Source organism: Schistocerca gregaria, chromosome 6, assembly GCF_023897955.1.
Source record: "Schistocerca gregaria isolate iqSchGreg1 chromosome 6, iqSchGreg1.2, whole genome shotgun sequence".
Lineage (NCBI taxonomy): Eukaryota > Metazoa > Arthropoda > Insecta > Orthoptera > Acrididae > Schistocerca > Schistocerca gregaria.
Window position 1 is genome coordinate 460,553,744 of NC_064925.1, and position 24,094 is coordinate 460,577,837.

A 24,094-nucleotide genomic window follows, 5' to 3' on the forward strand; every position below is an offset into this window, starting at 1 on the left:
AAATTCAGCTATAAGACTGCATCCAAAAGAAAGCCTAAATTTTACTGATTCCAGCAAAGTGTTTAAATTAACCTAAAGTCTGTTAGTTAAATAGATATTAAGACTTAAAATCTGTAGCCTGTATGACTTTCAGTGCCAATTGTGACCAAACTACTAAATAATTCCGAGATCTGCTTTGATACTGCCCCCAGGGGTTCAGCATTTATTTGCTGAGTACGGGCTTGGCGACCCCGGGGTCCTGAGCTGGGGACTGGTCAGCACCGCCAGTCTCCTGTCACCGTAACCTCCGGACATGCTTCAGCGACCACCGTATGGTGTGGCGGTGGAATGTTGTGTGCTGCGGGGAATGGTAATCTTGGCTTGACCACCTGGATTGCGAGGAAGGCCAACCTCTATAAAAAAAACCTCAATCTTTCGGTGTGCTCCGCGCCTGTAAGATGCATGGCTGTTGGGGTGGAACAGTCACAAGCGGGCAACCTTTGGGGCACCTGCCGCACCACAGTTGTATCAGGCTTACTCAGGCACGCGGGGCTCTGTCTGAGTGGACCTTTAGTTCCCTAGCTGCTCGTGGGACCGCAATGGACCCTTCGACCTCTACACTTCCCCCTACCAGTGGATTGGGTTGGTAGGAAAACACACCCCAATGAAAAAGCGACTTCGTGCTGCGAGTCCTCCAGTGCCTGGTGTTGCTAGAGATTTATCAGACTGTCGTAACAGAGCACATGCTGATAATCAGAATGTGTTTTTGATTATTAAACGGAAGGAGGGTAGCTTTGAGAGGGTTTCTCCCTTTTACATCCATAAGGGTCTTGAGGGAATTGCAGGAACGCTGAAATCTGTGAAGCGACTGCGCAATGGGACTCTGTTAGTTGAGACTTCTAGTTCCCGTCAAGTCGCTTCTCTTTGGAAAGCAACCTGTCTCAGAGAGTACGCTATCGAGACCGAGCTCCACTCCACTTTGAACTATAGTAAGGGTGTTGTGACTTGTAGGGACTTGGTGGATATCCCCATAGACGAGTTAAAATCTGAGTGGGCTGACGAAGGTATTGTTGACGTGCAGCATATTATGAAACGAGTCGATGGGGACCTCGTCAAATCCAACTTGTTTATTCTCACGTTCAGTTGCCTGAGACTCCCAGAGCATGTTAAAGCGGGGTTCTTACGTTTGCCAGTACGGCCATATTTCCCCAACCCAATGCGCTGTTTTAAATGACAGCGCTTTGGGCATACAACGTTGGGGTGCAATGGGGTAGCCACTTGTGGTAAATGTGGTCAGCCTGCCCATGAAGGAGCCGATTGTTCATCACCTGTGAAGTGCGTGAATTGCTCTGGGAGTCACCCTGTCTGGAGCCAGGTCTGCCCGATCTTTCTCGAAGAACAGGAGATACAGGAGATTAAAACATCTAAGCGCATCCTCTATGGTGAGACCAAGAAGCTCTTTAAGGCCATGCAACCTCCTGTGATTACAACATCTTTCGCTTCCACTCTGAAAAAAAATGGTACAAATGGCCACTGTTGCCACGCAAACGGAGGTTGCACTAATACCTGCATTTGCCAGTGCACTTGTGCTGCTGTGGTTGTTTTGAAACCTGCGGCTCTCCCCGCAGCATCGGACAAGGCCGTGGTCGCTGACATTGGGGTATTTCTTGCCTCTCCCCATATGGCGCCTTCTGCCCAGGCGAGTAAATCTCCAGCTATTGATAAGGCCCTGCATTCTAAGCTCCCCAAGACAAAGACGCCGAAGGTGAAGGTTTTGCCACCTCAAGAGACTGGTCAGGGTCGGTCCGATGACGAGGCCGTCGTACTGTCTGACATCTCCCTTGGGTCGTCATCGGAGCTGAAGGACATTGATGTCGACTGGGGGCGACCTTCTCGCCCCAGGAATAAATCTCTGTCCAGTACGGGCTTTCCTCCAAAGCACAAAGGTAGGGTGAAAGTTCAGCCACCCTGATCACTGGCTCCCATATTACAGTGGAACCTGAATGGGTTCAGGACGCATGTGGCCGAATTATAACTCCTTGTACGAGAGTGCCCTTTGTGCTTATGTCTCCAGGAGACACATTTTTGGGCCACTGATGCTCCTTCTTTCTGGGGCCATACTGTATATCGTAAAGATGATCTGACGGGGGAAAGGGCAAAGGATGGTGTTGCGGTTTTTGTCCGTGAAATGCACCACTCATCTGAGCTCCCTCTCGTTACAGACTTGCAAGCAGTTGCTGTTGACCCTCTTGTGGGTCGGAGGCTCACAGTCTGTTCAGTTTATTTGCCGCCTCAGGATGCAATAGACTCTGAGGCTCTCACAAACTTTATTAGCCAACTGCCCCGCCCCTTTCTTCTTCTGGGGGACTTCAATGCTCATAATGTCTTATGGGGCTCTTCGACTACTTGCCCCAGGGGTCGCATTCTGGAAAGCCTCATGATGTCTGAAGAACTGTGCATCCTCAACTCTGGTGCTCCCACTCATTTCTGTACTGCTTCTGGGTCGTCATCAGCTTTGGACCTTTTCTTTTGCTCTCCAGCACTTGCGGATTCTGCTCTGTGGGAGGTTGCTGCTGACCTCCATTCTAGTGACCACTTCCCCCTTTGGGTTCGCCTCCTGGATGAGGCTGTGGCGTTACCAGTGCCGCCCCGGTGGCACCTCTGCAGAGCTGACTGGACACTTTTCAGCCAACTGGCTGTTTTGGAACACCGTGCCAGTGTCCACGAATGGGTAGACCATGTTACAGCCATGATCTACCATGCTGCTGAATTGTCAATCCCACAGTCATCCAGTCACCCCAAGAGGTGTCCTGTCCCTTGGTGGGCCACTGAGCGCCGCTCAGCCATCCGAGCCCGCCGTGCAGCTCTGCGCCACTTCAAGTGCCATCCCTCAGCTGGAAATCTTGCGGCCTTTCGGGTGGCAAGGGCCAAGGCGCAGCGAGTGATTAGAGAGAGCAAACGACGGTCATGACAATTGTTCTTGAACTCCATCTCCCACTCCACTAGTTCTACGAAAGTATGGGAAGCCATCAGGAGGATTTCCGGGAAACTTAGCCAACTATCTGTCACGGCATTGCTGCATCAGGGATGTCTCCTTACGGTGCCGAGAGACATTGGCCAGACACTGGCCATGCATTTTGCGGAATCTACCACCACTATTAACTGCCATCCAGATTTCTGCCACTACCGCACTGCCATCGAGAGGGGTCACTTGGACTTCCGGTCTCCAAATTCTGAGCCCTACAACTGCCCCTTCACAATTTGGGAATTGGATTCGGCGCTGTCTGTGGCTCGTGATACTGCACCTGGTCATGATCAAATCCAGTACAGCATGCTGCAGCACTTGTTGCTGCCAACCAAGGAAGTTCTCCTGAATTGTTTTAATATGATATGGTTATCCGGCACGTTCCCTGACTCGTGGAGGGAAGCGATTTTGATTCCCCTCCTCAAACCGGGGAAGGACCGAACGCATCCCAGTAGTTATCGAAGTATTGCTTTGATGAGCTGTGTCGGGAAGACGCATGGTCAACCGTCGCCTGGTTTGGCTGCTTGAGACCAGGCAGCTCCTTAGCCCCTCTCAGTTTGGCTTTCGGAGATGTCGTTCTACTATAGACAACTTGACCCTGCTTGAGGCGGCCATCCAGCAGGCCTTCCTACGTAACCAGCATTGTCTAGGTGTATTCTTTGATATTAATAAGGTGTATGACACTACTTGGCGCCACCTTATCCTCAATCAACTCCATCAGTGGGGCTTTCGTGGCCGTTTCCCCATCTTCATTTGGTCCTTTCTTTCCCACCACCTCTTTCGATATTGGGTTGGTAATGTGCTATCTGATTTGTACATGCAGGAGAATGGTGTTCCTCAGGGAAGCGTTTTAAGTGTCACCCTCTTTGCCGTCACCATTAACAGTGTCACGTCCACTATCTGGAGTCCTGCCCAATGCTCCTTGTTTGTGGACGATTTTGCTGTTTTCTGTTCTTCCTCCAGTCTTGTCACTGCTAGTCGTCAGTTGTAGCTTACGATAAAGTGTTTAAAGGCATGGACTGCGAAGACGGGTTTTACGTTTTCTGCAGACAAATGTGTGTGTGTGTTCATTTCAATCGTTCTCGACGTCTTTTTACCTCCCCTGAATTGCATCTGAGGGACACCGTTCTTCCTTTTAGAGACACTGTGAGGTTCCTAGGCCTCACTTTTGATTCCAAGTTGTCGTGGTTGCCTCACCTTAAAGACCTCAAGGTGCAGGCCCTGAAGGCACTGAATATTTTGAAGTGTCTGAGCCATCGGTCCTGGGGAGCAGATCAGGCGCGTCTGCTGCAGTTTTATAGGGCTTTCATCTGATCACGTCTTGACTATGATTGCACCGTGTATGGGTCAGCGAAGCCTTCGTACCTGAAGATTCTTGACGCAGTACACCATGAGGGTATCAGGCTGGCCACTGGTGCCTTCCGTACCAGTCCCATCCCCAGCCTGTGTGCTGAGGCGGGGGAACCGCCGCTCGCCATCCGGCGGAAACTCCTCATGGTGGGACGGGTGTGTCAATTCCTTGCCTGTCCTACCTCCCCTGCGTACCCTACCGTTGCCCGACCACCTATGGAACGTCTCTTTTTCCAGTCGTCCCAGGGAATTTAGGATTCGTGCCAAGCATTTGCTTGAGTCCCTTGGTGTGGAGCGTGTGGCCCCGCAACGCCAAGGTTTTACCCGCCTGCCTCCCTGGTTGCTCCAGAGGCCCAGCATCCTTTAAGATTTGTCGGAGTACCGGAGGAGCTGCACTCTTGCGTTGGTTTTTACCTCCCTATTTTACGATATTTTAAACCAGTATCTCGAGCATGTACCAATATTTACGGATGGCTCTAAACAAGGGGACTCTGTTGGTTGTGCTGTTGTTTTCCCTGCTCGAGTCGTCAAGTTACGGCTTCCTGCGGTGTTTACCATCTTTGATGCCGAATTGTTTGCGATCTTGCGGGCATTGGAGCAGATGAGATGTGTTCCCAGTCTTAAGTTTCTCATCTGTTCTGACATACCTGAGTGCCCTTCAGACCATTCAACACTTGTACCCAGCGGATACGGTCGTCCAGAACATCTATGATGCCCTACTCCACCTCCACCTGCAACGGCAGGGGAAGGAGGTTTGTTTCTGCTGGGTGCTGGGGCATGTGGGTATTAGGGGAAACGAACTGGCGGATGTGGCTGCCAAAGATGCATTTTCCCTCCCTCACGTTGTTGAATGTGCCGTTCCCCTCCATGCAGTTACCTCCCTCCTGCGTTTTCGTGTTATGCATCAATGGGAAGAGGAGTGGCTGGCAGTCGGTGAAAATAATCTGCGTCTGGTCAAGGCCACCACGCGGCCATGGCGTACGTCCTACCATTCATGCAGGCGGGATGAGTTTCTTCTCACTCGCCTCCGCATCTGGCACAGTCCCTTAACGCATGGTTTTTTACTCCGTCGGGAGGACCCCCCAATCTGCAGAGCTTGTGGCGTTCAGATTACTGTCCGCCACATTTTACTTGACTGTCTTTTATTCTCTGACCAGAGGGCGATGGTTTCTTTGCCACCGGATTTGCCCTCTATTTTGCAAGACGACACAACGACTGTGGTTAAGGTCTTACGGTTTTGTGTCCTGTCCAGTTTGTTGCCTCGGATTTTAGGGAGAGGGTTTTAATGTGTTGCTGGGTGACTGGCTCACCCAGATTTTGGGTGAGAGGTCCGCCAGTCACGATTACCTCCTTGTTTCCCTTCGGTTTCTGTTCTCTTTTCCTTGTGTTTCCTTTGATACAGCTCACTCATGTTATTTAAATAATAAAACCCAATAGTTAACTTCAAAACCAGCTAGAAAGGATCATTTTAACCCTGGGAAATTATTAACTGTAGCATATTAACAGAAATAGTCAAATATTCAAGCACTCATATATATAAGGTCCGAGCTGGTGCAGTTCTCAGTTAGTTCTCGGTCAGATTCTTATGGAGCAAAAGTGCAGCAAGTTGGTTAATTTTCCCGGCTGGTCTCAAAAAAAGTGTAATTGTGAACATTGTTAAAGACTGGAAGTTTTTGACCTACCTAATGTAACGATTTAGTGTAAGGGGCCTGGTCACATGAATATTGTATGTGTGAGTGATAACAAATAAATCGCACTGTGGTTGTCATAAATGTTCAACAATGAGTACGATCTTGACTTTTGATTTTGGAAAACTTAATCTAGGATCCTGGCTTCTTAATTTCAGTGTGCGTTATGTGAGATGGATGCAGCTACCGGGAAGACAATATTGAATAAGCAAAGCAAGGTAGGTCGAGAACACTGCGCACTAACTACTGGGTGAGGAAACAGCCCGGCACGTTACACAGTGCAGCAGTGTTGTTGCTGGTAGTGGTGGAGTGTCACTGCTGTGGTCCCTATGATTGACTGATGGAGCTGTGGAATCAATAAAGGCTGCTACTGGCCTGCTGTGAGGAGCTAGTCCATGGCCAGAGTACTGGCAGTTGTGAAATTTTTGCTGTTGCTGTTGAGGTATAGTCAGCAGTGATAGAATAGATGTTTGCAGTCTGGGTCAGAGATTATGACAACCAGGAGATGCCAACAGGTTCAGTCCATGATGTAGCTAGTTTTGGTAGTGCTGCCATTGAAGACCATGTGTGTCCACATAGTACGAGTAAAGGCAGCATCCCAGGGCACCAATGACTGTTGCGGGCAGCTGCCCAAGATGCTGGCTGAATGTTAGTACACACACTGTGGTGCCCGTATAGAAGTGCCATAGAGATGGTCCGCACTCATGCTGCTACAACTACACTAGGTGGAGAAGTATGACAGTCAGTCATGCAGGAGCTCAGACGGGCTCTTCCCAATGATCTGTGGTGACCTATAATTGCTTAAAAATACTAGTATGTCCTCTGATGATGTTAGCTGAATCAATGTCTTCCTTTTCTCTTTAAAGGTAGAGACCATGTGCTCTGCCTCCCCACTTGATCGTAGTTGGAAGGCATCAGTAAGTTGATGCTTGAGGCCATATTGTTAACAAAACTTTGCGAAGGATGTGTACTTGAATTGGGAACCATATTTGTTCATCTGCTTGCACCTTCCCCTACATGACATTATTCTGGTGGAGACATCAGGTATTGAAACTTGTGATACTGCACATTATCAATGACTCAGTGGCTCCCATCAGGCCACAACAGAGTCGCCGTTTACGTGGCGAGAAACCTGAGTTCGAGCCATATTCAACAGATTGCAGTCTATCGGAGACAGAAGAAGAAGAGGATGTCACGATGACAGCAACTGTGTGCCACCACATGAGACATCCTTCCGGGTTCTCTGGTGACGATGGCCAAGATCAAAACAAGTGGCTGAAGGTATAAGGAGGTTTCGACAGCAGACGACTTTATAAATTGGTGCCAGTATATTGAGACAATGCATCAATAAAGAATTACACGCAAGAAGTTTGAACAGCTTCTAAATGTCGTATGGATGTCTGTGATGGAGGAAGCAACTGATTTCACAAGTGTTTTTCGTCACATAGTGAGAGAGGAAGTTCAGAAGGCCCTTGGATTGCACGACGAGCAGAAAACAGAGATGCTTCAAGAGGTTATAAGGGAAGAAGTGGAACAGACATTGAACCCAATCTCTCGTCCTTTATTTCCCTTTAAAACAGTAAAAAAGTTGAGATCCAGACGAAGTTACGTTTCTACAGTGCTGCATGAGGAACCTTTTTGGGCATCAAGAAAGACTGATGTCTGGAGGACCCAGGATAACCAACCAGTATGCTTCCACGCGGACGACCGAGAGATGTGGTGCACTATTGTCGAGAAAGGTGGCAGATATTTTATGACACCCACACTGGAAGACAGCAGACCAAGATGAACACGAAGATGTGGGTGCAGGACGACGTAGGTCACCAACGCCACAAGCTAGCTGTTGGAGAGGGCACTCCCAACACGCTGATCAAGGTCTCCATCGCTGTTTAGAAACTCCAGCCGATCACCTAGCTGCCGCAACCTTCCTTGGAGGTGAGATCGCCGAAGAGAAAAATCCTCCACCGTCGATCACTACCAAAATTATAGGAAACTACGTCAATATCCTCATGGATGGCCAACCAGCCCAAACTCTTGTGGACTCTGGAGCATCATAGTCATTTCGGAGAAGTACTGTCGCCAGTTGCAGAAAACCATATTTGTCGACAAAAAAACATCTATGCTGAAGGTGGCTAATGGGAAATATGTAAAACCTACAGGAAGATGTGTCATTCGTGTGGGTATAAGTGGCCATACACAGCCCTTAGAATTCATCATCTTACAAGAGTGTAGTCATGACGTCATTCTCAGATGGGACTTTATGAAAGCTTCTCAAGCAATTATAGATTGTGGTCGCTCGAAGATTATGCTGAAGGAGGTGAGATACTGTGGGCAAGAAGATGCGCATCCAAATGTGTGGAGACTGTATGTTGGATGAAGTGATCCTTCCTGCAGTCAGCGCTAGAAAGGTAACGGTCATGTGTCATGCCATGCATCAACCCATGGATCTTGTAGTGGAATGTAAGAAAAGCATACCATTGAAGAGTAACTTGGTCATCCCAGTCTCTGTCGTCTCGTTTAAGAAAGGATTCGGCAAATTGTGGATAGTTAACTGTCACCGAGAACCGCAGATCCTTCCAAGGTGCATGTGCGTAGCAAATGCTGACCAGTTACTTGCAGAACAGCTGAGTGTCATAGAAACCTCCCATGCCGAATCTGTGGGTGAAATTAACACTACCACTACAAGACGAGATCTTCTAGCTCAACTATCACCAGATCTCACTAAGGAACAACAGAAGAAGCTACTTGCCATTCTTCAAGACTCTTCTGAATGTTTCAATCTACAGGTGAAGAGCAAATTAGACAAATCGTTGGTGAAGTACCGGATTAGCACTGGAGACCATCAACCAATAAGCCAGAGAGCATACCGTGTGTCAGCAATTGGACATTGAATAATTAATGGCGAGGTAGAGAAAATGATGAAGAATGACATCATTCAGCCTTTGCAGAGCCCATGGTCGTCACCAGTGGTTCTCAACAGGAAGAAGGATGGCAGTTGCTGCTTTTCTGTTGGTTACAGGAAGCTTAATAAGATAACTAAAAAGGACATTTACCCCTTCCACGAATTGACGATACACTAGATTGTTTGAAGGGGGCTACATATTTCTCAACCATGGACATGTACTATCCCAGATACTGGCGAATCCGAGCAGATGAGGCTGATTGTGAGAAAACTGCATTCATCACTCGTGAGGGCCTGTATGAGTTTAAGGTAATGCCGTTTAGTTTGTGTAATGCACCAGCAACTTTTGAACAGATGATGGATAATCTTCAAAGGCACCTGAAGTGGACGATGTGTCTTTGTTATTTAGATGACATTATAGTGTTCTCAAAGACATTTTATGAACACATAAAAAGATTGAGGGCCATTCTTAAGTGTCTCCAACAAGCCGGATTTAAACTTAATCCAAGAAAGTGTCTCTTTGGAGCAAAAGAAATCGAAATACTTGAGCACCTTGTGTCAAACGAAGGTGTGCGGCCAGACCCAGAAAAGGTGAGAGCTATAATGGAATTTCTTATTCCTAAAGGTATTATAGATGTGAGAAGCTTCCTTGGACTGTGTTCTTATTACCGTTGTTTAATCAAAGACTTTTGTATCAAAGCCAGGCCACTCCAAGAGTTGTTAAAAGCCGATGCTAAATTTATCTGGGGTGGTGCTCAACAAGATAAAGTCTTGCTGTGATCTGGGTCATGTGCAGATTTTGACAGTATCTCTATGGTAGACCATTCACAGTTGTTACAGACCATCATTCACTTTGTTGGTTGACAGGTCTTAAGGATCCAACAGGATGGTTCGCCAGTTGGGCACTACGTCTTCAAGAGTATGACATTAGCATAGTATACAAAAGTGGAAGAAAACACCAAGATGTCAACTGTCTCTCAAGAAACCCTGTGCAAGACCATCAAGACTTTGATGAAGATAGTGACTGTCTCGCTGCACTTGAGGATCTCTCTGCTGAGCAGAAGGACACCAAGATATCTCAAATTATGCTTGCCTTGAAACGATCAGAGGATGTGAAAGGGCAATTTAAGGTAGTTAATGGATTACTTTTCAAGAAAAACTTTCAACCGTTTGGAAAGAGGTGGCAACCAGTGATTCCTAAACACATGGACTTAGATGTTCTACAGAAATCCCATGACATACCTGAGGCCAGACATTTAGGATTTATTAAGACATATGATAGGATCCGCAAGAGATTTTTCTGGCCAGGTTTATTTAGGAGTGTCTGTCACTATGTGTCACACTGTCGAGAGTGCCAGAGGAGAAAGGCAGTTCCTCAGAAACCAGCTGACCGACTCATACCGATTCCACCAGCCGAAATGCATTTCCAGCGTGTTGGGATTGACCTCCACAGATGACTGCCAACGTCTGCTAATGGCAATAGATGGATTATTGGTTGCACTGATTATCTGCCATTACCAAAAGCCATGAAAACAGTCGAAGCATTCGAGGTAGCCAAATTCATTATAGAAGACATTGTATTAAAACATGGTGCACCAAGGTCGTTAATTACAGATCAAGGGAAAGTTTTTCAATCGAATCTTGTGACAGAGATAAAGTGCCGGTGCAACATTACTCATCACATGACGACTGCCTACCATCCGCAAACTAACGGGCTTACTGAAGGTCTTAATAAGACCTTAGCCTACATACTATCAATGTTTGTCAATGTTGAGCAGAGCAACAAGGATGAGGTGTTACTCTTCATGATGTTTGTCTACAACACCGCCAAACAAGACACCATAGGATTTATGCCATTTTTCCTGGTGCATGGGCGTGAGGCGACGACAATGGACACTGTGTTTCCGCTACATCCTGATGACGTGGACGATGACTACATCAGCTAGGTGTTAACTATAGCTGAAGAAGCTCAGCAGTTAGCTCGACTCAGCACACTGCAGGCTCAAGAAAACGATCACCGAAGGTATGATGTGAGCCACCGCCCTGTTGTCTACCAGCCTGGTGACCTCGTCTGGACCTTCGTTTTTTTTTCGGAAGGTTGGTCTCTCTGAGAAGCTCCTCAGGTGCTACTTTGGGCCTTATAAGGTTGTAAGACAATTGTCTGATGTTATTTATGAAGTTGAAGATTTTGACCCTGACACAAGGTGACAAGAGGTCAGAGATACAGTCCACATCCTTCAAATGAAGGCCTATAAGGATCCTGCAACCCAGCGTAAATTCGAAGCTCCAGCGACGCAACAAGCGGAAAGGTAACAAAGAACTTAGCGGCAAGGGAAAATCTAAGCAGCTCACCGCCAGGGCAAACATCAGTCATCAGGAGTCAGAGTAATCAGGACCGATGACTCGTTCCCGGACTAGGAGGACATAACACCGAGACACTGTTCTCTTAAGGAGGGAGCAGTGTCGCAGAAGAAGCCGAGTAATGCAGTCGCCATAGTATAGTGGTTAAGATACTAGATTATTGCATGGAGGGTCGTGAGCTCAAAACTCACCTGAACTGAAACATTTTAATTTCCATCTTTGATTCGAGTACATTCCAGAAGTATCCACAAAAGGCAAGAATCATTGTTTTGGAATGCTCTGTAGCTGTATATATACTATACATATTCTGGCCAGAGGCAGTTCACTCTGCACTCTTGTATATGCAAGTGCTGAGTAAACCTTCGTTAAGTGAAGTTAGTGTTCGTCGTTCATCTGCTTACACCTTCCTCTACATGACAATATTGTGCAGGAAAATGGGAACAATAGTGCAGCTGAGCACGCAAAAGTACACCATTAGTCAAGTGTGCCAATAAGGCTTGAGAAATCACATTGCCAATATTTATTGAAAGCTTGGGATACTTTTTATTTGCAGGGGATATCCTCGGTTTCATGGGAGATAGCTTCAAATAAGATGTGAAAGCACTGCTCAGGTTTGGGGAGGGGGGGGCAGGGCAAGTGCGCACACGTATGTATGTCCGTGCGCACTTTTTTAGAACAGCTTTGAAAAAAAATTAACTGTCTCACTCATATTATAATGTCAAAATACCTTCACTCAGCCACTAGTTTCTGACAAAAGAGAATATTTGAATTTAAAACACCAATAAGAATACATCAGTTACTCCAGATGCAATGATTTGAGAAATCTGCTTTCAGAGTCACACTTTCCAAATGGAAAGCAATCCTTCTGGTAGACATAATTACTTACTTTGGCAAATTTAGGGTAAATTTCATTTTAAAATGTTTGTAGTGCTTTTATCCTTGTGTTAACTTGGTCCAGTCGACCCGTTGTAAACATGATCTACATTCATGCAAATCAGCATCTAAGAAAGACACTCTTGTATTAAAAGTGATCAAACTGGGCAGAAAATGAGTTTTCAGCTCAATTTAACAATACATAAAATACACTGGTGTGCAAAGCCTAAGGACAAAAGTAATTTTCACATGATGTGTTACTGCCAAATAACAGCTCGATGAAACTTGGGCCATAAATACACTCCTGGAAATGGAAAAAAGAACACATTGACACCGGTGTGTTAGACCCACCATACTTGCTCCGGACACTGCGAGAGGGCTGTACAAGCAATGATCACACACACGGCACAGCGGACACACCAGGAACCGCGGTGTTGGCCGTCGAATGGCGCTAGCTTCGCAGCATTTGTGCACCGCCGCCGTCAGTGTCAGCCAGTTTGCCGTGGCATACGGAGCTCCATCGCAGTCTTTAACACTGGTAGCATGCCGCGACAGCCGGGACATGAACCATATGTGCAGCTGACGGACTTTGAGCGAGGGCGTATAGTGGGCATGCGGGAGGCCGGGTGGACGTACCGCCGAATTGCTCAACACGTGGGGCGTGAGGTCTCCACAGTACATTGATGTTGTCGCCAGTGGTCGGCGGAAGGTGCACGTGCCCGTCTACCTGGGATCGGACCGCAGCAACGCACGGATGCACACCAAGACCGTAGGATACTACGCAGTGCCGTAGAGGACCGCACCGCCACTTCCCAGCAAATTAGGGACACTGTTGCTCCTGGGGTATCAGCGAGGACAATTCGCAACCGTCTCCATGAACCTGGGCTACGGTCCCGCACACCGTTAGGCAGTCTTCCGCTCATGCCCCAACATCGTGCAGCCCGCCTCCATTGGTGTCGCGACAGGCGTGAATGGAGGGACGAATAGAGACGTGTCGTCTTCACCAATGAGAGTCGCTTCTGCCTTGGTGCCAATGATGGTCATATGCGTGTTTGGCGCCGTGCAGGTGAGCGCCACAATCAGGACTGCATACGACTGAGGCACACAGGGCCAACACCCGGCATCATGGTGTGGGGAGCGATCTCCTACACTGGCCGTACACCTCTGGTGATCGTCGAGGGGACACTGAATAGTGCACGGTACATCCAAACCGTCATCGAACCCATCGTTCTACCGTTCCTCGACCCGCAAGGGAACTTGCTGTTCCAACAGGACAATGGACGTCCGCATGTATCCCGTGCCACCCAACATGCTCTAGAAGGTGTAAGTCAAGTACCCTGGCCAGCAAGATCTCCGGATCTGTCCCCCCATTGAGCATGTTTGGGACTGGATGAAGCGTCGTCTCACGCGGTCTGCACCTCCAGCACGAACGCTGGTCCAACTGAGGCGCCAGGTGGAAATGGCATGGCAAGCCGTTCCACAGGACTACATCCAGCATCTCTACGATCGTCTCCATGGGAGAATAGCAGCCTGCATTGCTGCGAAAGGTGGATATAAACTGTACTAGTGCCGACATTGTGCATGCTCTGTTGCCTGTGTCTATGTGCCTGTGGTTCTGTCAGTGTGATCATGTGATGTATCTGACCCCAGGAATGTGTCAATAAAGTTTCCCCTTCCTGGGACAATGAATTCACGGTGTTCTTATTTCAATTTCCAGGAGTGTAGAAAGAACCTCTACAGTGTAATAAAGAAAGTAATTGAAAAAAATGTGCAATGATATGAACAGAAATGACACTTTTATTAAAAAATAATGACACTGGAGTCACTGCGCTTTATGTTAGTCCACTGCACAATACAAAAGATGGGATATGGTTCTTAATTGTGTGTCTGATCAGCACAGAGGGAAATGCATGCTCTGCAACATGCTTCCATATTGGCCAAAGTTTGGTAAGGAATACTTGCGTGCATTCAATTCCACCACCAGAGCAGTTGGCAACTGCTGGATAGTCCTAGGTGCATGTGGATTTGCTGCAATACATCTCCTCAACACATCCCACATGTGCTTGATACGCTGTAAGTTGGGAGAATAGACAGACCAGTCAATTTGCTGACTATCCTCTCACTCCAAGAGCTCCTCTACCTGTACAGTTCGATGTGTTCAAGCATTGTTATAGTACAGCTTCACAACAACATTGACTGGTGAGTGTACAGTGTTCAAAGATCTGGATGCCAGTATGCTCATGCAACATTATGCATTCCTACATGTCACCATATGAGGGTGTGTAATGCACCCAATAACATTGTCTAACATTATCATTTGGGTGGTCCACGTGTTGTGGTGTGAGGATGCGTAATGTTGCATGAGCATACCGACATCCAGATCTTTGAACACGGTACACTCACCAGTCAACGTTGTTGTGAAGCTTTAGTCCTTCCCAAAGTGTCTTTTTTTCAGGGATGGATTTGCCCCTGACTTCGTATTGATGGATGGTAATGCACACCTCCATCAAAATTCTTAGGTGAAGGAGATCTTGGAATGAAAGGGTATTCATCAAATGGACTGGCCTGCCTGTTCCCCCCCAACTTAAATCCCATGAAACACATATGTGATGCGGTGGGGAAGTGAATTTCAGGACGTCCATATGCACCAATAAAAATCCAGCAATTCTAGGCCTTTCATTTTATGACCTGTCTATTTTTCACTGTCCCCCATCCCACCTCTGTTACATAAAATGCACTTAGCTTTTCATTCTTATTAACTTGTGCATGCTGTTTTAGTAGTAATCTCTGTCTTGTATACTACTCTGTCTTCCACCTTTAAGCTTTCAGGTTTTCAAATCTCATCTGATGCAGCCCCCAACAATCAGTCTTTCCTTGTCATCCCATCTGGTAAGTCTCCCCTGAACTGGGTCCTGGGTAACTTTTCTTAACTGTACCCCTCTCCACAAACATCTCCAGACCTATTCCTTCAACCCTTTTTCTTTCTCTTCAACTCTTCTTCCAGGAGGAACCACTGGTTCCAAAAACTTGTAAAAGTTAAACCCTTTTGTGTGTGTGTGTGTGTGTGTGTGTGTGTGTGTGTGTGTTTTCATGTTCCCCTGCCACCGCTTGGGGAGTAGATTTTTTAACTATCCATTTACATCATATTGTCAATAATTAATACAGTCTGAGATTTTTGTGGAACTCGAGAAACAATACATCATTGAGTACTTAATTATTGAAGTATCTGATACTTCAGAGCATGTAAATTAGCCATGACTTGTGGATTGTTTCATATTTTAGATGGGCACAGAATGTGTTAATGGTAAACTTTGCATTTCCTACACTCAGCCAAAATTGTGTAACTGTTCATTTTGCACTAGTCTCTTTAGTACCAATTTCAAGTAGATACTCTCTTTCTTTTAACCCTCCGTTGCTCGCGCAGATGACACTCATTATCCACATGACTTTTCCGCTCAGTTTTGTCTGACAGGTTTGGATTGAGTTCGCGCCATTTTCAGTACCTTTCTATTAACTCTCCGGCTGTTAGCTCCAATTATTGTTGTCTTTCAGTTACAAAAGATACATTGTTTATGAAACATTATTATAGTCTGGAGGACACTTGTCATCTGCACAAGCTCTGCTGCCACAATCTGAAACAAAGTAAGTCTGTATAACTTTATTGCTTTCCTAGATTCAGTCGATCTATCATGTGCATAAATTTAGACATATTGAAACTGATTGCAGTTACCTTCCATGTTATATAGTATTCTCTTTATTTTTAAATTGTGGAAGAAATGTCAAAGGCAAAAAACCCTTGGATAGAGTTTAGTAGAGATCCTAATGTATGGTGGAAATGTTCAATAAACTGAGTGGTGATGATGCTCACAGTTATAACGCTGACACAGAGACTGAGGATTCTGTTCATGAAAGCGGTCATGATTCAGGAACAGAACAAGAAGTGTCAGAAAATGATGAATATGAATCACAGGAAGAAGTAACTCAAGATGATGTATATTTTTAGGAAAAGATGGAATAACTAAACAGAGAAAAAATAAATATCCTACCAGTGTGAGAAGCAGATCTTGTAATTTTATTAGACATTCGCCTGGACCAAAAAATCAAGCTTGTATAAAAAAGACAAAATAGATATTCTGAATTGGTTTTTATATGAAAACATAATAAGCATTATTGCAACATGCAAAAATATATACATCATTTAAGTTCATGGTAACTTCTGTAGGGAAAGGGACGCTAAAGAAACAGATGCAATAGAGATCAGAGCTTTCATTGGTTGTTATATCTATGTGGATCTTTGAGATGTTCTTGTTAGAGTATATCGAAATTGTGGGATAACGCAAAGGGAAACTGAAAGGTGGCTGCTATCAGAGAGGTACTGGAACTATTCACGAACAATTGTCAAAAATATTTTTCACCTAGTGAATATCTTACTGTTGATGAACAGCTTATGGCATTTAGAGGAAACTGCCCATTTTGGCAATATATTCCTAGCAAACCAGCAAAGTATGGGTTAAAAGTGTTTGCTTTGGTTGATGTAAAAACAGCTTACACTTTGAATTTAGAACAGTACGTTGGTAAGCAACAAGAGGGACCATGTAATGCTAGTAATTCAGCTGAAGATATTGTTCTTCGAATGGTCAAACTGTTTCAAACACAGAATATATTATACTGTGTACAAATATTAAATGTATTATATTTAGATTCAATAAAAAGTCATAAAGACCATTCAAAGTGTACAAATAGACTGCTTGCTTTGCGGATGACACCAGACATCCGCGCGAGTGACGATGTCGCAAATTTTTGTGCGAATAATGAAGGGTTAAGAGGATTTTTATGGAAAGCACTAATTCAGGAATGAAAAATTAAATAGATTTTTTATCCATTCACTTACTTATACAGTGCTAAAAGTGTAGACAGATAGTTAAGTATAACAGGGCATTAGGACTTAACAATAATTTTGTTTGTTCAGTTATTGTATCGTATAAAGTTTGGGCAGCTTTCCTAATGTGACGCAGAAAACTTCAGTTTGAATCACATTATTTTTTTTAAAATTATCTCATTATTTGGTTAATAGCCAAAAAAGTACTGTAAGAACTGACTCTTTCTCATAGTTATCTGATCCTTGAATTTTTAGTAGCATTAATGTTGCCATCTTACACAAAATTTTGACTGCTTTCCTCAGCTGTCTTTTTCAGGTGTGCTGAGGACTGATGTTAGTTTCTTACTATTTGGACTCCAGCCAAATCGTAAAACAGACAAACCATAAGTTGCCTTTTTATCAGTGACTGTTTTCTGACACTGGTAATTGTATTCTATCACACTCCCTGTTTAAAATTATGATTTCTTATGAGATATAGCCAAATTGAGTAGACATATTGAGTGCCAGGTTCAACACTTCAGTTTATAGCAGAAGCTCTGATCCTCTTTTATCACACTCTCCCAGAAGTTTGGTGCCTGCACCACATTGCTTTTATTTCCATATTTCATTTTGCACTTACATATAAGGTACTGCCTGACACTAGCTGATTTTTGTTGGTTGGTTGAATCAGATATAACATGTTTCTTACATCTTTGCCCTGCAGTTCTTGTACTGTATCACACACATCGTGCTGCATGACACATTATGTGATGTACATGTGGTCATATTTTAACACAAAATGAGAGGCTTTTCTTTGGTACTGCATTGTGTTAAAAATGATCATCTGTGGATTTTTATGTGCTGAGGAGTTAGCTTAAGTTTGTAGTACAAGATTGATGCATTATTACAACATAAGAGTGAGCCACCCATAAAAAAGTCATGGCAGTGTCAATGTAATAGATATTATCAGACATTTAAAACTTTGGTCATAAAAGAAGGAATATTTTGAGAGTGAGTATATATGTTAAAATGAAGTTTTGGGCACTTTGATAATAATCTCTTTAAGTAAAGTTACAGTGAATAAATATCTTTACATATTCACCTTAGATTTTCTCACTGATAACCCATGCTATTTAAAAACTTACTTTCAAATCTTAATCACCACCACCGACTTGTTGAATATTATGAGAAATCTTTCTTGCTTGAATATTGCTTCAATCATGTTAACATAAGTTTCCTTACGCAACTAACTTTTCTTTTAGTTCATTGTGGATTACTGCGAGAAGCACGAGTCTGGACGCCAGAAGATGTCCGCAGAACTTGGAGTTTGCCAAGAGATGGTGCAGCTGCTCCCTCTGAAACTTGAAAAACTCACTAAGGACGTTAAATGAGTGCTTTTAATTTGCAACAAAATGACAGTGAGATCGTCTGAAGCCAATGCAAATAAAATAATATTTAGAGCTAATGTGACAATTTGTAAGCTTCTTACTATGCACTGTGATTTTAATTTTATCATATATCAGCAATTTCTCATAATCATTTATTTATATAGTTGTCTGCTGAGAATAAATTGATTTTGTATGCTTTGGAAATTCACTCTTAAATATTTTGATGTGTGTGTGTGTAGATTTTCAGTGACGGCCTTGCTAGCTGAAAGCTCACTTTCCAACAGTCTTTTTGTTGTGCCTATCTGTGACATGGCATCTCTGCTGTATGGCGAGTAGCAACCGTCATTTTTGTAATATTGTTACAACTGATGCCAAGATATTCACATTCAGCAAATTCATTTTGAATCTAAAAAGTAAGATTGACAGAAAGTGTAAAATGGTGAAACAGAAATGGCTAGATCAAAAAGGCAAAGCTATAGATGCTTGAATGACTGTGTGAAAGACAGATGCTGTGTATAATAAAATTAAGGAAACCTTTCAGAGAAATGAGAAGCAGCTATCTGAATATCAAAAGCTCAGTAAGGCTGGTATTGAACCATCATAATTCTTTGACAAAGATTTGAAAGATATGATCAAATATTCATCAAATTTGTTTGAGAAAGATATTTGACATCACGCTAAGAAGGGGTCTTACACTGTCGTCATATTTTTCATCAAATTTCAAGATGACAGACAACAACCTCTTATTATGCGCTGCAGTTGCGAGTACCACAATTGCACTGTGTGTGTATTTGGAAGAAAAGCGGCAGAAAGAAAAGGAAACATTCTTGAATGAAGCCACCGGTATTATGTCGAGATAGAAAAAGCATTCAGCAAAATGTCTCAAGAGAGCTGCTAATGGAGGACGTAAATTACTTACGAATGGGTGACAGTGTATTTCAGTATTTGCTCTGCAAAGTGGCTTCTCATATTACAAAAGAGAATACTCTTTTGAGAAATACTTTGCGTGCAGAAGACAGGCAAACTGTGACCGAAATCTTTTCTGTCATCTTACTTTCTCTTTTTGTTTGTGCAAGTAGTTTCACTTTGTATTCACCTTCCCTTTTTACTGTAATCTACCATACAATTTTATCCTGCCTATATATACTCTATAATACATAACTTACTTTCAAACCATAACCAAAAAAATTTTTTACCGCCTTCAACACTAATGCTGCTACAAAATCCACCGTTCCCAGTTTACAAACATTTCTCATGTAACCTGGTGAATACTATTTCACAGCTTCGGTTCCTTTCACCTATTAAACAACCATTTCGGCAAGTTCTAACAATTTTCGCTTTATTTCCATTCCCGTTTTTCCCACAACACCAATCTTTTTTAGCAGCTTCCCACAGGTTTTAACGTTATTATTTCTTCGTCAGACAATTGTTAGCCACCACATAACCAGTCCTTTTAATACATTTACATGCAGTTTTTTTCAAAGTTCTCCACCCTTTAGCGTGTTTTGGAGGTTAATACAACTACCTAACCTTTGTGCACATCGTTGTTTACCAACCTAAGTTCACCACAGGATCAACATAGCTCTGCTTTAACCAACACTTTTTCAACTTTTTTCACACCAGAACTCCAGTTGCTTTCTAGTTCACCTTTATTTCTCCCCATATATTTTTATTTTAGCCTCATGTCACACTTTCCACCTTGTAAATACCATGTCACCCTCACAGCATCCCCACAACGACCCCATCAAGTTTTATTTACATTCCCTCTGCAAACATGCCTTCGCCCTAGCCAGATTACGTGCCATATTTTATGTACTCAGGCCTGTCTGACATTTGGCATTACCCCCAAAGGCCTCACACTTGAAGTTCCCATCTCTGGCTGTAACCCTTCTTTCCATCAGTCCCTATACCAGTTCCAAACCAAACAATCCATAGCCCTCACCTGCCTAATACTTCACCTATACATCAAGTCAGCCAATGAATACAACCGTCAACTCTTATCCCTAATCAAAGTCCTCAATCTTTCCTCTGCAACATCCACACCGGCTGTTCAGAGCATTCTCCTACAGGCCAACCGCAAATTAGAACAGCATGCCACCCTCCACCTCAAAAAACTATCCAATCTCGTGGTTTCCCACCTCCGGGTAGGCAATTCGCTCACCCTCCACAACCTTTCCAACAAACCTCAACCTCCTCTCATTGCACACAGACCCAGTCTCTCCCATCTACTCAATCTCCCACTTCCAGCTCCACTCCCCCCAAAAAACCTCAAAATTATAATCAACACAATCTGGAACCACAACATCCTAATTCAGTAGTTAACCTTTCCTCCAAACCTCTCTCCCAATCCGAAACCTCTGTCCTATCCAAAGGCCTCACCTTCAGCCCTACTCCCAGATTCAGCCAAACAGCCCTTGTCAAAGATTTACTGTTCTACACTCATAGTCTCTGCTGGACATATCACTTTGCCATGAAGAAAAATAATCCTAATCCTACTCCTAATGATCCAGCTCCCCAAGACACTATACAAATTGAACGCTGCCTGGAACAGTTCTTTCCTCCGTCACAGTGGGACCCACCTCCTCTTCCTCTAAATCACCCTCTCCAAACCTTCCAGGAATTTCTCACTTCCAGCCTTGCCTCTCTAACTTTCTTGAAAAACCTTAATCCTACTCCCAACATCACCACAGCTGAAGCCCTGGCTATCCGTGATCTGAAGGCTGACCGATCCATCGACATTATTCCGGCTGATAAGCGTTCCACGACCATGGTACTTGATCATCGGGAGCATTTGACTGTGGGACTGTGTCAGCTTTCAGACAACACTACATACAAAGTTGGCCAAGGTAATCCCATTCCTGATGTCCAGGCGAGGCTTCAAGGAATCCTCAGAACCTTAGGCCCCCTACAAAACCTTTCACCTGACTCCATCAACCTCCTGACCCCACCGACACCCCGTACCCCTACCTTCTACCTTCTTCCTAAAATTCACAAACCCAAACATCCCGGCCGCCCCATTGTAGCTGGTTACCAAGCCCCCACAGAACGTATCTCAGCCTATGTAGATCAACACCTTCAACCCATTATATGCAGTCTCCCATCCTTCATCAAAGACAACAATCACTTTCTCGAACGCCTGGAATCCTTACCCAAACTGTTACCCCCGGAAACCATCATTGTAACCATTGATGCCACTTCCTTATACACAAATATCTCGCACGTCCAGGGCCTTGCTATGATTCTTCTTCTTCTTCTTCTTCTTCTTATTATTATTATTATTATTATTATTCCATATCCGGATGCACCAATTATATCTTCCCTTCCCAGTAATTAGCAACGTAGTTTGATTTGTCATTGACTTTCAAAATATCATCTTTAGTGCATGTTATAGACATAAGTCGGCAAATCAGTAGGTGGTCTTAGTCCTGTATTGCTCCGCATTCACACCTATCGCTATCACTGTAACCCCATTTAAATAGGTTTGATTTGCACCCAGTTACTCCATTATGCTGCTGGTTTAATGACCTCCAGGTTGTAAAAGGTAGTTGAAATCCTGCAGATCCCTCCTCTAGTAGTTCCATTGCGGAGTGTGGCACCATTTCTTCCCAAAGAGATAGCTGCCTTGTGACGGGCTTGGTGGCAAGCTCTTCAGTAGTTTCAATGAAACTCTTGTGGGATTTCAGCCGGACACGTTGTTTTCGGTGCATATGCATCGGGTGTCGAGGATCATTCATTTGTTTTGATCTTTTGATCTCGGCGGCTACTTGTCTGCGGATAGTGGGTGGTGCTATGCCTATGATGGGATAAATGATGTCTGTGGGAGTTGGTTTGAAGCATCCTGTGGCAATACGTACAGTTTCGTTTACGGCGACGTCAACTTGCTTAGTGTGAGCAGAGTTCCTCCAAACTGGCGCCGCAAATTCCGATGCTGAGATACTCAGCACCAGACCCGTGGTGCACAAAACGTGTGGTTGAGCTCCCCACGATGAACCTGTTAGCTTCCGCAGTATGTTGTTCCTGGCACAGACCTTTTTTTTAGTGTTGTGACAGTGCTGCTTAAAAGTAAGTGCTCTGTCCAATGTTACTCCTAGCTATTTTGGGCTGTTTGTATGTTTCAGCTCTTCCCCTTGCCACATGACTTGGAGTTTCCATTTGGCTTGTTTGTTCCTAAGATGGAAGGCGGATACTTGAGATTTACTAGGGTTTGGTTTGAGATTATTGCCGTCGTAATAGGTAGCAAGTTCTGTTTAGGCTCCTGTGAGATTCTCCTTCACTTGTTCAAAGGATTTATCCTGTGTGGCCAGTGCTGCATCATCAGCATATATGAACATTCGTGTCTGGTGGCTGATGGGAAGATCATTGGTATAGATGTTAAATAATATTGGAGCCAAGACACTACCCTGTGCAAGTCCATTTTTCTGTGTCCTCCATCGGCTGTTTTTAGATTGTAAGGTTACATAGTAACGTCTGTTCTGTAGCATGCATTTCACGAACATAGAAAGGGTGTAGTCCTTAGTGACATTATACACTTTCTGGGTAAGCAACTTATGGTTAACTGTGTCATGTGCAGCACTGAGATCCAGTAATGCGACCCCAGTTACTTCTCCTCTCTTATAGCCGTCTTCGATGTACTGTGTGAGATTAAGGATTTGCCCACAGCATGATTTTCCTGGTCGAAATCCAGCTTGTTCGTTAATGAGGGCTTTGTCCACATAATCAGCTATGCGTTTGAGGATCATTCGCTCCAGCACTTTAAATAAATGACAAAGCAGTGAGACAGGCCGAAAATTTTTAGCTTCAGCTGGGTCTTTCCCTTGTTTTAGTAACGCAATAACCCGAGATTTCCTCCACAGTTTAGGAATTTGCATTGTTGTAATACAGTTATTCATTAGCTCTAGAATCGATGCTTGTACTCCTGGCCCAAAATGTTTAATTTGCTCAGATCTCAGATCATCGAGGCCAGCGGCCTTATTATTTTTCAAATCATTGATGGCATCTTGTAGCTCCTGGATGAAGAACGGGCGAGCTAGGAAGCTAATCTCCTCGTTCAGTTTCTTTTAATTTTGCCATTCCTGATCTTCCTTTAGGTTTTTCCGTTCATGAGTAGTTGGTGAGCTATCTGATCAGGTGTAACTTCACTGTAATTTGGTTGTGGTTGTGTTGGGTCGTTGTTGAGACTTTTGACCAGTTTCCATGCCTTCCTGGTGCTGTGCTCCATGTCCGTCTCTTGTAGGAGGTTACACCACTTTTCCTTTCTCGTTTCGGAGATACCAGACATCAGTACCTCACCTGCCTGGATAGTTTCCTCTGAGAAGGGGTCCTTATTGTATAGTTCTTCATACTTTTTCAGAGCTTCCTTTCTGCTACCATTGAGTCCAACAATATACTGGGTGCGGCACCCTCTAGGTATGCGCCGTCGAGAGATTTTCTTGACAAGGTCTATAAAAGTTTCATATGATTGTATCTCTGGTTTAATTTCCAAGATCTCCTTATCGAGGTCGTCAATGGAAAGTTCCCAATGAGCTTTTTTGAAATTGAAGTGTGTCTTGAAGGGCATTACATCTGATTTGATTACTGCAGTAATGCACCAAGTTGTTGCTCTGTGTTGTGATCTTGGAATTGGGTACTCGATTTGCTTTACAGTTTGCATGGATACCATTTCAGAGACAA

At 44.3% G+C, this 24,094-nt stretch overlaps 1 protein-coding gene across 1 annotated transcript in view; it reads left to right on the plus strand.

Moving 5' to 3' along the window:
- Positions 1–18,628, plus strand: part of LOC126278116 (KIF-binding protein) — an 88,402-nt gene extending 69,774 nt beyond the window's left edge. The window contains exon 6 of the mRNA XM_049978000.1: positions 18,299–18,628. Within this exon, the coding sequence (XP_049833957.1) occupies positions 18,299–18,427 (129 nt within the window). The 3' untranslated portion in view covers positions 18,428–18,628. The remainder of the gene's footprint in view (positions 1–18,298) is intronic.
- Positions 18,629–24,094: the final 5,466 nt, after the last annotated feature.